The sequence below is a fragment of the Diospyros lotus genome, chromosome 8 (genome assembly GCF_014633365.1).
Source record: "Diospyros lotus cultivar Yz01 chromosome 8, ASM1463336v1, whole genome shotgun sequence".
In the NCBI taxonomy this organism is placed as follows: domain Eukaryota; kingdom Viridiplantae; phylum Streptophyta; class Magnoliopsida; order Ericales; family Ebenaceae; genus Diospyros; species Diospyros lotus.
Window position 1 is genome coordinate 18902801 of NC_068345.1, and position 15484 is coordinate 18918284.

The 15484-nt window shown below is 35.3% G+C and overlaps 1 protein-coding gene across 1 annotated transcript in view; it reads left to right on the forward strand.

The window, feature by feature from the left end:
- Positions 1-1548: 1548 nt before the first annotated feature.
- LOC127808775 (uncharacterized) overlaps positions 1549-15484 on the forward strand; it is a 60325-nt gene continuing 46389 nt past the window's right edge. The window contains exons 1-7 of the mRNA XM_052347384.1: positions 1549-1786; positions 3578-3977; positions 4105-4330; positions 4459-4704; positions 4818-4933; positions 8270-8368; positions 8515-8602. Of these exons, the coding sequence (XP_052203344.1) occupies positions 3664-3977; positions 4105-4330; positions 4459-4704; positions 4818-4933; positions 8270-8368; positions 8515-8602 (1089 nt within the window). The 5' untranslated portion in view covers positions 1549-1786; positions 3578-3663. The remainder of the gene's footprint in view (positions 1787-3577; positions 3978-4104; positions 4331-4458; positions 4705-4817; positions 4934-8269; positions 8369-8514; positions 8603-15484) is intronic.

Sequence of the window (15484 nt, forward strand, 5' to 3'; positions counted from 1 at the left end):
CCATACGGCCTGGGCCCCTCCTTCTTGGCTACATGAAGTAGCCACACGTGGGGGTCCCCCCTCCTAGCTGCATGAAGCAGACATGCCTCCCATGTTGTAGCTTGCCACATGGCAGTTCTTGGGGCTGCCACGTGGCATTTCATCTTCTCAAACCTTTTATTTTATTTTTTTTGATTATTTTGGCAGGATAAAACCCTGAAATGTCAAGAAAAAAAAAGAAAAAAAAAGTTCTTGAGTCATTTTTGTAACTTTGAAACCTTTCAAGATTATTTTGCAATATTAAAAAAATATTGAAAATGTGTTCTTATTTCACAATCAACTTAAAGACGAAAACAATTCCGTTTTTGCTCTCTTGATGACCACATTAGAGACATAAATAATTTGTGTTTATATTTGTTTGAATGGATAATGGAATTTATGTTTACATTTGATTGAATAATTATTTTTTTCTAATTTTTATAATAAAAATTATATTTATAAAAAGTCTCATTATATTTTTTTATTTACGCGTTTTCATTTTTTAATACAATGTCTCTATTTTTATTTCGCATCGTACTCATTTTTTATTTCTATTTTTGTGTCGTGTAACCTAGGGTATCAAATGTACCCATTAGATATTATATGAATATAATAAATGTAGTTGTGCACTTTAAAAAAAAAAAAGAGAAAAGAACGAAAGTCGACAGGTTTGGAGCAAGAGCTGGAGCTTTATGTGAGGGTATTTGGCTTACCAGTTTGACTACTTATAAACTGTATCAATAGCTTATAAGCTATTAAGAAAAAACTGGTGAGGTGTTTGGGTGCACCTTATTAGTATTGAAGCTAGATAATTTAAATGCTATTAACACAGCGTTTTTGTAAAAGTTAGTAGGGGAAACTTTTGTAAAATGCTGCTAATTTATAAGCTGCATTAATCGATTATTTTACTATTTTACCCTCATTCTTTTTGTTAATTTCTAGCCATGCCCTTCTTCATCAACCTCTGTCTCTCGCTGCCTGTTGCCCTAGCTTTGCCAGTTTCTACTGTCGGCCATTACCGTCGTCCCTACCGGCCACTTCCCGTCGCTTACTGCCCCCATCGACTATCGCCCCCATCTATTTCAAATTCTCCTCCATTCCTAATGATCTGTTGTCGTCCCCACCCTCGTCTCCTCTATCTATGTTTCTCTTCCCCGTATATATATACATATAATAATATATATTGTTATTATATATAACATATATAATACATATAATAATATTGTATTAATATATTTTTAATAATTATATATAATTTATTAATATTTAATGATAAAAATTTATATCATTCAACATATATCTATTTTAGTCTTTTTATTAAATTTTGATAATTTTTAAAATTTTTTAAACTAAATATGTATTTATTAATTAATAATTTAAAAATATATTTATTTAAATACGTTATTAATTTAAATATCACTCCATTTTTAAATTTTATATTATTTAAAAGTTAAATAACTTAAAAGGTATGAAACCAAACACCCCCTGCTAATCCCGTGCGTAGCAAACACGGCCTATGGTTTTTCTCACTCTAAAAAACGTTGGGAGACGAAGGATAAGCGGTGGGGCTGGGGGATATGCCAGGCCTAGGGAGAAAGAGAATAATAATATGCCATTTCATGGTTCCTTCTGCCCAGAAGGAAGACTTTTCCTTAGATGCTTAAGTCGGTCACCATTTTCCTTTTATTATTTATCTCTACATATACTACGCTCGCATGTTCGCTTTCCTTTCGCTCCTTTCTTACTCTCTTTTCTCCTCCGCATTCAGGTATGTCTCTCTCTCTCGCTCTCTCAATTTCTGTTCCTTCTGAAGTTTTTTAGAACCCTGTGGGTTCATTGGGGGGTTTGTGAAATCAGCGACGCCAAATTTGTGTCTTTTGTTCTGATTGGATCTTTCTTGTTTAAGTGTTGTTTGTGATTCGATTAATTATGCCCTAGAAATGGAGCATCACCGTTTAGCCATTGAATTCAAGGCTCTACCGTTTGTGCGGTGAATTAATACTTTTCTCTGTTGATAACTTTCCACCGAAGCTTTGAGACAATCCAACTTATTATGTCACCAGCAGATTAGGTTTAGTTCTTTATTGTCGTTACTGTTGTTGGATTGTCCATGTATATGTGTTAAGTGTCTCACCAATTTGAATTTCATGCGCTCTCCATTACTTGATGTAATATTTAAATCAGACAACTCTTATTTTTGGTATCCTTGTTCTCCCAATCATTTGCTTTCCATGGCCGGTGCAATCAAATAATAGTCGCTTTCCTGCCAAGACCTTTAAATCTCACAACATTGTAAATAGTCCTTTCCTCGGCCAGATATCTTGTACGTTTGATTGCGTTAGATGTGCAGCGTGCTTGTACTGTTGTTTGATCAAAATCCCTAACTTCGTTTGGGAGTTTTGGCGGGGTGAGGAGGGGAGGGGAGGAAGGAAGGGTTTATAAAGAAGGAAAAGGGAAGGGAAGGAGGGGCAGTTACATTTCCCTTCTTCGGATGTTTAATGAGGAAAAGGAGGAGAACTCTCTTCCTCCTGTTTGGGAGTTAAGTGAAAATAAAAGGTAAGGGAAGAGTTGTAACATTAAGTTTCTCTTATAGCCCTTATGTTTTATTTTCCAATGCACAAGGCAAAGGGCAATGAGGTCAAGAAAAAAATTTTAATTAAAAAAAGGCCCACGTTCCCTCCCATGCGTCCTGATTTGTGGGGCAAGAGATTTTGGAGGGAGGAGGGGGATTGGGTCCTCTCCGATCCCCTTTCCCTCTTCTTTTTAAACTTTGAAACAATGGGATCATTTCCCCTTCCTTATCCTTCCCTCCCTCTCCATCCCTTATTCAAAGCATGCGTGCAACTTTTTCTTTATGCTAAAGGATTGCATGTGGACATTCACTTTTGGTGTTTGGGATTTCATTGTTGAGATTTCAGTTTTTAAACTGGTGAAAGTATCATTGTATGTATTACTTCATAACTGGAATACAATATACCCGAGCCATATATTGAAACTTATACTGTATGTAACACCCTTGCAGTTAATTGAATTTCTTGATTTCGTTTGAATTCTTATTTCTCATGTGAATAAGTTATATTTACTTTAGGCATTACACCCATGCATCACATGCACTACATTATGTCAACAAAAATTGTACTTTCATATTCATTGGCTTTGTTACCTGTTATCATTAGCTGTCCTTCTCTAGTTTCCCTGTCATCTGTGGCAAATGTTGATAGAAACTATCAACAAAAATCATTCATGAACTGCAATCTGACCTAAATATGACCGGGTGATGCATGCTGTGTTCCTAAATGATGTAGTTGCCTCCTTTATTTTGAAGGATTTAGAATTGGAAGGGTTTTTTGATGGTCTGTTATCTTCATGGCTATCCTGTCTACCATCCCAATTACCCACGTATTTGTTTTGTTTTTTAGACAACCTCAAGTGATAAAACTAGTCAATTTTGAAAACCAAAACCACTGTTATTAATTTGTTGTTTGAATTAATGATTAAAATTAAGCACTTTTGAAAAGCTAAACTATTGTATTAATTTGTTGTTTGAATTTCTGCTCAGGATATAACGAGTACTCCCTCTTAAGGACAGGGTGCTTGTGAAGTGTAGTTTCCTGGCAAGAATTGGAATCAAGTGACATAACAGAAATGCAAGATTACCTGATGAGTTCTGACTGGCAATCTGTTGGTTTCCTAGATACCCTCAAAATGGAGAGGGTCAGGACCATTCTAACTCACACATATCCTTATCCACATGAGCATTCACGCCATGCTATTATTGCTGTGTTTGTGGGTTGCCTATTCTTTATTTCATCAGATAACATGCATACCCTGATACAGAAGTTGGACAACAACATCAAGTGGTGGTCAATGTATGCTTGTCTGCTTGGTTTTTTCTATTTCTTTTCATCACCATTTTTAGGGAAGACAATTAAACCAAGTTATTCAAATTTCAGTAGATGGTAAGTTTTTATTTTTTTTTTTGTCTATGGTGTTTGTATTTGACTCTCATTTCATTCTTTTATTACACACTTGCATTTAGATTAAGCTCATGACTATACCAGTTTTGGTTAACTTTTTATTTTGCAGGTATATAGCCTGGATTTTGGTGGCAGCTTTATATCATCTTCCCAGTTTTCAATCAATGGGAGTGGATATGAGGATGAATCTCTCTTTGTTTTTGACTATATATGTTTCGTCAATTTTATTTCTTCTTGTTTTCCATCTTTTATTTCTTGGCCTCTGGTACATTGGTCTTGTTGCACGTGTTGCTGGAAAGAGGCCCGAGATCCTGACAATTCTTCAAAACTGTGCGGTGAGTCTTGAGGATGTTCTTGGACTAATATTGAAATACATACTGTAATCTCTAGGTCCACTGTAAGTAAAATCATATCCTCTTCTTTTCATTTTCTGTTTTCCCTTAAAATTTTGTTATTTGTGTAGGTTATAAGTATAGCTTGCTGTGTATTTTATAGTCACTGTGGAAACCGTGCTATTTTAAAGCAAAAACCATTTGAACGCACAAATTCTAGTTGGTTTTCTTTTTGGAAGAAAGAAGACCAAAAAACATGGCTTGCAAAATTCCTCCGCGTTAGTGAATTAAAAGATGAGATTTGCTCATCGTGGTTTGCTCCTGTTGGGTCTGCTAATGATTATCCACTTTTGTCCAAGTGGGTTATTTATGGCGAGGTATGGTTTGTATCATATTTCCTCCATTATTTTTCTTCTTCATATCACTGGGCAACTTTATGTTGTTATATTATGTTTTTTGTTTATCGTCATTTTTTTGTTCCTACTTTCAGTTAGTTTGCAGTGGGTCATGCCCAGGATCGTCGGATGAGATTTCACCTATATATTCACTATGGGCAACATTCATTGGACTCTATATTGCCAATTATGTGGTGGAAAGATCAACAGGGTGAGTGCTATTTTGTAGATAGTATATTTTCTTTTTTCTTGTGAACAGTTAGTGGGACTGAAGAGGGAACTTCACACTCTTCCTATTTTGTTTAATGTGGCTTATTCCTTTACACATAGCTCTATAAGTAAGTTTCTAGGTCAATTTGAGCTGCATGTTTTATTTTGGTGTGCCTCATCTTTTTAATTTTGGCTTTATAGTTGAAAACTCTTAGTCAATTCTTGTTGCTCTGTAGCTTTCACATCAAGAGTAGTGGTTTTTACCCTCTCTTATTCAGGTTTTGTTTTGACTTGGCATCTGCCAATGCCTTAGCATGCTGCAGGGTTGTTGGGTGCTTGAGTTAAAGCTGTCTAGTTCTTATTTTTGGAATTTCTATTATCCAGTTGACTAAATTTTCATTAACAGCAAGGGAAGGGGGGAAGATAACAAAGAGAGAACAAAAAGCATTGCCCTCTCTCTGGTTTGGCGATGCAGTTTTTTTAGTAGATTGGTTTAACCTGCTCCTGAACAGGTTTTTGAAATATCTCATAATTAATTTGGCTTGTTTTGAACGTATAGACCTGTGCTAGTAGGACCTTTTTGGATAGATTAGCATTCTATGGTTTCTGCACAATTGGGTTTGGGTTAGAATCTATACTAACATTAAAAGGAAATAGAAGACAGAATTTTGTTTTGGTGCAATGCAATTTTGGAACTTGAATTTTCTTTATTCCATTATTAACCTTTTCCCCCATTTTGTTGCATTTCCTATTAGGATTGACAATCATGCGTAGGATGGTATTTAAGAACGTAAGTTTGAATATTTCAACTTTCAACTAATACTGTATCCAAGTTGGGTTCCTTTGGTTAACTCATTTTTCCAACCTCTATATACTAATATTAATTTTCATCAGTTTTATTTGAAATATTTTTTTTTATCTGTATTTAAATAGTTGTGTAAAATGCATTCAGACCCCCTATATGTTTGACCATTTGTATGAAGATCCCTTGTGCTTTGTTTTTGTCTGTAGAGGTCCTTGTAGTTTTTATTTTTTGCAATCACATCCCTTCCATTAATTTTTGAAACTGACGGTGTTAATTAAGGGCCTGCTTGGCTAAGCAGTTTGACCGCTTATAAGTTATTAGTTTAGCTTATAAGCTGTTAAGCTTCTTTTGTTAAGCGTTTGGCATCACCATACAGCTTAAAAGGTATACAACTTAAACGCTAATCCAATAGCGTTTGGATAAAGTTCTCGCCCCCTAGCTTTTCCAAAAACACTGGTAAGGGCTTTTGGCGTTGACCAAGCAAAAGACGGATTTGTCCTCACACAAATCCATTATTTCCAATCTACCTATCGGCTGTAATCTTATTGCCTTCACCATCGTTGCCTCCCTCTAGCTCCTCCTCACCGTTGCTGCCTCCCTTCAGCATTAGCTGTCGCCCCTAACTCCATCGTCACCGTCGGCCGCTGCCTCCAACTCCATCGTCGCCATTGGCCACCACCTCCAGACCCATCCCCATCCCTATCGGGCCGCTACCTCTAGCCTCCATCGCTCACGTTCGCCACTTCCTCCTCCATCGGCTGCCCTCTGTTGTGTATATATGTATATGTAAATATGTAACATATATATATTGTATTAGTATATTTTTAATAATTGTATATAAATTATCAATTTATAATTTAATTTTATTAAAAAATAGTATTTTTATACATTTTATTTATATTATTCAGCATGTTTATTTTCATCTTTTTGTCAAGTTTTGATAGTTTATTAACTATTTCAAACCAAACTCATAAATATTAATTGATAACTTAAAAACACACCTATTCAAACACGTTATCAGCTTAAACGCTATCCAATTTTGAAGCTTTACACAGTTTAAAAGCCAAGCTACATTAAAAAACGCTCAGCCAAACAGGCCCTAAGTCAGATTTAACCCAATCTTCTCCTTTCTCCATAATTATTAAGTAGTAATTATAAAATATTTAAAAACAAAAATGAAAGAAAGAAAACCAATGGTAGTGGCCGGCGATGTGGTGAATCCCAACTGTCAAGAACCCAGCATCGGAGAGAAAGGGAGGGAGGCCAAAGATGGAGCCTCCTGGCACCAGATCTGGAATCAACCAGATATTAATCAAGGACTTCTTTGCAAAGGAGGAGAGCAGCAGATCCAAGTGATAGCAACGGTGGCCAAAGGGAGAGCAGCTGTTAGATCCAGCAGCAGTGCAGCGGGGATGCAGCAGCAGTGAGCAGCAGAGTATCAACAGCGAGGGGTGGCGTGATGGCCTTGAACAGTGAGGCTTTGAAGGAATCCTTCAATGGCAGCCGACATATCTGATTGGAGGAGTAATCCAGCCACACCATGGGTCGTCAAACAGAAGCAATGGGTCGTCAAGCAGAGATGGAGATTATGGCCTGTGAGAACAGCAGCAATGGGTCGTCAAACAGAAAGAACATTGGTGGCTCACAGCAGGGCTGGGCTATCTTCAGATTGATGGCTTCAGATTGTTGGTAAAGAATTGTGATGAACAGGGCATGACGACCTTCTCTTTAGAGTGATGGCATGAATGGCAGATCTGAAGATTTCTATCCCAAAATTAGTCGCCTCTTCCATTTACACTCAACATGGGTAACACTTTTCGGGCTTCAGATCTGAAGATTGTGATGAACAGGGCATGGGTAACAATTTCTGGGCAAGGCTGCTTTTCTTATCTTCAACCTCAGACATGCAGCTGAAACATCTTGGAAAAATGGTAGCTTCCTTTCTATTTTTCCCTGGTTCCCTCTCTCCAGCACTGGGTTCTTGATGGTTGGGATTCAACACATCCCCAGCCACTGGTGGTGGGCATCATTGGCCACTACCAGCGGCTTTCTCTCTCTCTCTCTCTCTCTCTTTTTTGTTTTTAATTATTTTGTAATTATTAATTGCTAATTATAAAAGAAGAGAAGATTTGGATTTAATCTAACTTAAGTTTAATTAATGCCATTCATGCCTAAAACTAATGGAAGGGGTGTCACTGCAAAAAACCTAAAAACCACAGGGATGTCTAGGGACAAACAAACAACAAAGGGTCTCTGTGCAAATGGTCTAAACAACATGGCATTTGAATGCAATTTACCCTTGATAGTTTGCCAAATAAACATTCCTACTAAAATATATTTAATTGTTCTAGCAATATCTTTTTGGCAATTTTACCAGATAAGACCAAGTTACACATGGATATGCATCTGTTTCATCACTAGTTGTGAGTTTTATGTCAGTTACTGTTATGGTTTAGATTAAAAAAGTTGAGTCTCTAGTTGTTTATTGTATTTTTTTTACTTCATATTTCATTTGTGTCTGATAACCAACAGATGGGCTCTTACTCACCCATTATCAGTTAAAGAATTTGGGAAGTTGAAGAAAAAGCAAATGAAGCCAGATTTCTTGGACATGGTTCCTTGGTACTCAGGGTATGCTTTCTGTTATCATTCTAGCACTCATTTTGTTACTGGATTATGTGTGCGTGACTGCACGTGTTGATATATGGTACTTGGATTGAGGCGTTGAGTGGCCAAGTTTCATCAATTATCTTAATTTTTGCTCATGATCATTGCAGAACATCAGCTGATTTGTTCAAGACAGCTTTTGACCTCCTGGTATCAGTTACTTTGTTTGTTGGGCGATTTGATATGCGTATGATGCAGGTATGATTTGTTTTTGTTCCATGCTATCAAGTGGTCTTAATTTTTTTCACTTCATTTTCCTTCATCTTTTTACTTAATGGACAAAATCTTTCTTCCCTGCCCCGACATCTTTGCATCATATTTTATGCAAACACTGCAAAAACTAATATCTATTGGGATTTCTTTAACTCTGTATGTTCCAAAAATTATGGTGCTTCTAATGTTAACTATCTTTATCCTTGAAATTATTGTCTGAATAGAGTTTTGAAAGTGTGGAATACTTGTATGTGTAATTGCAGTATTTATTTGGGATAGTCTTTCTTCATTTTGATTTTGCAAGATACAGGAACAAATATAACCATCTTAAGAGGAACTTTATGCGTTGAAGATTCCTGAGGAGTGGATTTCAAAGGTGAAGGCTGATGCACAGCTATAATGCTGTGAAAGATAGAAGAAGAGAAGAGGGGGAAGAAGAAGAAGCTTAAGAAAGAATGGAGAGATAGAATATTCTGGGGAGGAATATCAGCAAATTTCTGTATTCACTATCAAAGCATTAATTTTTGAATACATGGTATGCACATGTATGGGCTGAAATCTTAATAGAAACATAATTACCCTAGTTTTAATAATCCCAACAAAACAAACGAAAGATCAATCTAAAGATAAAATGCAAAATCATCCTCATATCAAACATTAAAATTTAATAATCCTAACTCCTTATCATTCTCCCTTTGTTTGGAAAACTTGTCCTTGAGTGTAGTGTAGTCTCATGTCACAGGTAGTCTAGCGTTGTCATTAAGACCAACTTACTCAGTGGGAAGAACTCTTTGTTTCCATCGGTAGATCTTGCTATTAAAACAGGAGTGAAGAAATTAGGGGAAGAAGAAGAGAACAAGAATAAACTTAAGAAAGAGCCAAGAGGGAGGGAGAGAGGGGGAGGGGGCAAAAAAATGTTTGTATTCAATATCAAAAGAGTTAATATCTGCATGCATCATATGCTTATTTAAATACTGAAATCCCATCCTAACTAGAGTTGTCTTAACAAATAAATAAAAGACAAAAGCAACCAAAAGATAAATAAAGGCTAAAAATCTAAAACTAAAAAAACAGAAGATAAATCAAGATAACTCAGCTAAATATTGTATCAAAAATCTCTCGTGGGAGAAGAACTTGTCCTTGAGTTGTGGGGTCCTCTTTGTTTTATCACCCAACCATAAGGAAAGTGGTTGGGCAGCTTTCCATTGGTGGATCTTGTTACTAGATGTTGTCCACTGCGACCAACACCAACTTGCCTAGGATAGGAAGAGCTCGTTGCTGTCATGTCTATATCATGCTGGCTCCTGTATAACTCCAGAAGATCAAGGTGAAGAGGGGTAAAGATTTAAGTTGTAATGTTTGATTTTAACTTTTTGTTTCTTAGACTTATCTTTTAGATTGTTTTGGTATTTATTTATTTTGTCAAGATAATTATAATTAGGATTGAATTTCATAATAATGTTTTAGTCAAGATTAGATTTTAGCCTATAAATAGGTATATGATGTATTCGAAAAATTTAAACTGTGTTCTCTTTGCTTTTCAATTTTCAATTTTGAGCTTTGAATTCATTTTTAGTTTTCTATTTTGGTAGTTTATTTTTAGAAAATTGAAAACATGTTCTTTTTGTCATTTTGAAAAACTATTTCTTAAAATAGAAAATTAGAAAACGCATTCTTTTTGAAATTTTGAAAATAATTTTTTAATAATATTTTATTTAATAAATTTGATTATTTAGTAAATTAGAAATATTTAATGCTAATATATTATTAAAAAAAATATATTTTTTGCCATTATAATAATAAAACATGAATAAATAAATATATTTTGAGTTTAAAGTTTGTTTTGGATGAAAACACTCAAAATAACTTTTTGTTATTTTGAGTTTTCTTTACAATTTTTTTTGGTTTTAAAAAATAGTAAAGAGGATGTGTTTTCATTATTTTAGAAAATCGAAAACTAAAAATGACTTGAAAATTGCAACGTAGCCTTATGTTTTTGATTAATAGTGAATATAATTGGTGATTTCTCTCACTAATTATTCTTTGCTCTTTAGGATAGAATTTCAATCTTTCTTTATTTTCTAGCTGTCTTGCATCACAATGTAAATTTGTTATAATTTGACCTGGTGATCTAGGTACAATCAATACCAGCTTGATCTTTCCAATGAACTAAGAACCATTGAACCTTTCCATTCCTAGTAAAAATAATTTGCTTATCTAAAATAGTATCAATTTTATCCTTGTGTGCATATTTACAAGTAAAGGTAATGAAGTGGTAAGCTTGGTTTGAGGAGGTTCAATAGGTGAATTAATGAAATGATTAAGTGGTGTGATGTGGCCTCTATTTGCAACAAGGTCCTCAACATTAATCTAAAACCAAAATCAGTTGGTATATCAATGATTTATGCTTTTGGGACTCTCTTAAAATTTTAAAAGGATCCATATTACGAGCCCACAACTCAGAGATAGCTCCTATGCTCCTGGAGGAAATTGCTCTAGCCTAAGGTAGATCACTTAACCACCAATATTAAATTCAACATCACACCTATGAATGTGAGTGGGGAAAAGTTTGTAGAATGCATTACTCACCTCGTTGTTTATTAATCTCAATATGCAAATCAAGAATGTGTTGTGCAAATGATTCAGTTGATTCAGACACTCAAAAGATGATGCGGTCATCAATCAAGATACTATTTTAATACTTCATATATTTTAGAATTCTACTTGATTTAGGATTCTATTTCATGTTTCTACTTGATTTAGGATTCTATTTCATGTTTGATTAGGATTTATTTCTATTAGGATTTTAGTTGGATTTTGTTTATAAATATTAGATAGATTCGGATTAGCTAAACACTATAAATTTACCTAGGATCTAGAGGTTGTAAAGTTTTTCTCAATCAAATTTCAGCAACCTATTTGAGTTTCTTAGCAAAACAGTCTTGTTTTTGCGTCTTCTTGAAAGCAAAGTTTTTGCCATTGAAGTTTATTCTTTCAAGGCTTTATTTTGGTGTGTTTTCTTCACCTTCGCGATTGCAAAAGCAAGATGGTCACATGGGTCTTTTTGTGGATAGGGGTGTTGGATCTCCCAGACTAGTTAACTCGGGTAGTGCAACTGCTTTCGATATTAATCTGAAATTAGATTCCGAAACTAAGAATGTTGTAACAGCTGCTACTATAGTTGATCAAGTGCTTAGACCAAAGGAGGATTCAAACATCAATATTTTAAGTGATGGAGAGACTGCTAGTAGTCATGGAATAAGCCTTTATTCAAAACAATTGCAAAAGAATGATTCTTCAAGCATGAAAAATCTACGAATGAATTCAGACGATGAGGAGGAGTCAAAATCAAGAAAGCTAATGAGAGAAGGACCTGTGATAAGATCTACCAAATTAGAGAAGCGCTCAAGATAGAATGTTCAACATCCTCAATCTAACAATAATAATACAGTGGAGGTAGAGGGCAACAAACATGGCAATGGCTAGATCCATGCCAACACAGATATGGCTAAGAAGGGGAAGAATGTCTTTGCTCATGTTCCCTTAGTAGAAAAGTTCAAGCGGTTCAGGAAGATGTCAAGCAAACGTTGCACAAATAAGAAGTACAAGGTGACAACTGACAAGCATAGGAAGCACAAGGTATTTGAGGTTGGAGATGAAGTCATGATATTCTTGAAGAAGAAACGGATTCTAGTAGGAAAGCAGAACAAGTTCAAGCCAAAGAAATATGGTCTTTACAAGATTCCAAAGAAGACCAATGACAATGCTTTTGTTGTGGATTTGCCTAATCATATGGGTTTTTCTAAACATTCAAAGTGGCTAATCTCTCTTTGTACTTGCCGGACGTGGATTTGTCATACCCGAATCAAAATTCGAGGTCGAATTTTTTCTCAAGTAGAGGTGAATGATGCGGTCACCAATCAAGACTCGGCCCAAGGTTGACCCGACTAAACCAGAACAATAGTGCCGAAACAGTAGCACTGAAATAGTAGTAAATAGTATTTTAATACTTCATATATTTTAGAATTCTACTTGATTTAGGATTCTATTTCATGTTTCTACTTGATTTAGGATTCTATTTCATATTTGATTAGGATTTATTTCTATTAGGATTCTAGTTGGATTTTGTTTACAAATATTAGATATATTTGGATTAGCCAAACACTATAAATTTGCCTAGGATCTAGAGGTTGTAAAGTTTTTCTCAATCAAATTTCAGCAACCTATTTGGGTTTCTTAGCAAACTAGTCTTGTTTTTGTGTCTTTTTGAAAGCCAAGATTCGGCCATTGAAGTTTATTCTTTCAAGGATTTATTTTGGTGTGTTTTCTTCACACTCGTGCTACACGCTGTGTCAAAAGATAGGGCAACATGGGAATGAGGCCTAAAGGCTTTCTAAGTTTGTAACCATGTATTACCTTACTTGAATGCATACTTGTAAACCAATTGAGAAAGCTGTTATATGCATATTGTGCATGTGGAGGGTTGAATCCTATTTCTTTAGGTTGTCTTGCACCAAGAATCTCAACATATTTCCAAGACTTAGGTTGCCCACCTTAATTTTCCCATCCATTTAGCGACGGTATACAATGGGAAAATTTTACCGTATGGTTTTTCAAAAATAACTAGTGAATTGAGCATTACAATTAGATGCTATGGTCTTAGGAAGGCCATATAATCTAACAATTTCCCCAAAGTATATTTTAGCAACCTTAGAAGCATGTGAAGTTTTGTTGCATTTAGATAAAATGGGCGATTTTGTAAAAATGATCCACAACCGCAATAATTAATTAATTAAGTCATGTCATTTTGGGTGTGGGAAGATGCAAGACAAAATCCATGCTAGCATCTTGCCATGGATTATTCGAATAGGCAAGGGGGTGTACAAGATAGTGTTTTGTTTCCTATGCTTTGCTAGCTAACAAGTGCAACACTGACTATCTTAGCCACACCTCTTTTCTGGCTTAGACAATAAAATTGGTTGTTCTACTTCTTTAATAATCATGTTACATCCAAAATGCCTTGAAAGACCTTTTGCAAGTCATTGGATACGAAGTCTATTAACATGAAATCTCACACTGATGTTTGTGAGATACAAGGCTTATTAACACAAAAAAGATATCCACCTTAAATATAAAATTCATCCAAAGAGTTAAAAAGTTGAGGCATCAGCTAAGAGCATAACCTAAGAGCATAACAACTTTACTTCTATCCCCTGATCAATGTTTCAGGACAAAGGAATAGGCTTGCAAATATTCAATCCAATGACCATGTCCATGATTCAATTTCTTTTGTTAATTTAAGAAACAAAGGGCTTCATATTTTTGAGTAAAGGACAAATGCTTAGGATAACAAATAGCATAGAGATTGGAGGATAGTGTAGAATTCCTACTTGTAGGTGAAGTTTCTTGGCTTATTCAATTTTTCACTAAAGTAAGCAAAGGGGAGGTGTTCTTGTCTAAGAAGTTGCCTATACCTATTGTTGATGCATTACACTCCACCTCAAACACTTTATAGAAATCTAGAAGTCTTATTACTGCAGCTTCTATTATTCTCTATTTCATAACTTGGAAAGATTTTTCCACACTTTTTATTGGATTGAATTTTGCCTTTTTCATGCATTTTGCGATGGGAGTCATAATAGTGCTAACCCTATGATTAAGCTGACGATAAAATGTAGCTACTCCATGAAAACTTGTAACATAATGGCTGGATTTTGGAATTGGCCAATCTACAATTGCTTAAATTTTCTAAGGGCAACAAAAACTCCCCATGAGGAGACAATAAATCCTAGGAAAACATCCTTGTTTGTGAAGAATGAACACTTTCTGAGGTTGGCATAAAGGCTCTCTTTGCTAAAAGTTACTCAAACTTGGGTGTGGCGTTCCAAGTGTTACTTGGTTTTTCTATAGATGAAGATGTCATCAAAATAAATCACCAGAAAATGTCTAATGAATGGCTTAAGCACTTGGGTAATGACTGGCATTGAAGTACTTGGTGCATTTGACAAACCAAATTGTATGATTACTTGATTAGCCGTTCATAAAGACCGTCCTCCATTTTGAAGGCAGTCTTCCATTCATCCCATAGGCAGATTCTGATTTGATGGTAGCCACTTTGTAAGTCCAACTTGGAGTAGGTGAGCCTGACTAATTGAAATTAACTCTACTGCAATTCAACATTATCCTCAAAACTGTCATTTAAATCACCAAATTATTCTTCTTTGTTTGTCTAATAAATTTACTCCTCCATGTGCTCTTCTATTCATTCCTCATCATTCACATCTTTTGTTGTTTTCATGATTAAGGCCTTTCTTGGGCAGTTAGTGGATTCTTGACCAAAACCTTTACATTTAAAGCATTGAACTAGGGGCTTAAGTGGTTTATATTTAATTGAAGCATTTCCTTATTTTCTTCTATGGATGGTTTGTTGTGAGCTAGACCCATGACAAACTTATTCTTTTAGGGAGAGACTTGATATGAAGGGTGATTGTCTCCACGTCTAACATATTGAGGTCTAAATTCAAGCTCATAGTTTTGGGTGAAAGTATAAGCATGGTCAAGGTTGTCTATGCCTCTTAGAACTAATTCTCTCCTAAGATTGTCATTGAGGCCCCTTTTAGACCTACTTAAAGTTATATTTTCTTCCTTAATGACATTACACCTTATCTTAAGTTCTCCAAATTAGGCCACATATTAATGCATAGGTTTTCTGCCTCATCTAAGATTGTTGCTAGTGTCTATTAGGTTGCTTTATAAGATGGGGGAGGTACATTTCTTGAAGTCATGCCTTCTCATCCCAATCCTTGATTAGAGGTAGACATTGTCTTGCTAGGAGGGTTATACACTTTCTCAATAAAGCTTGACATC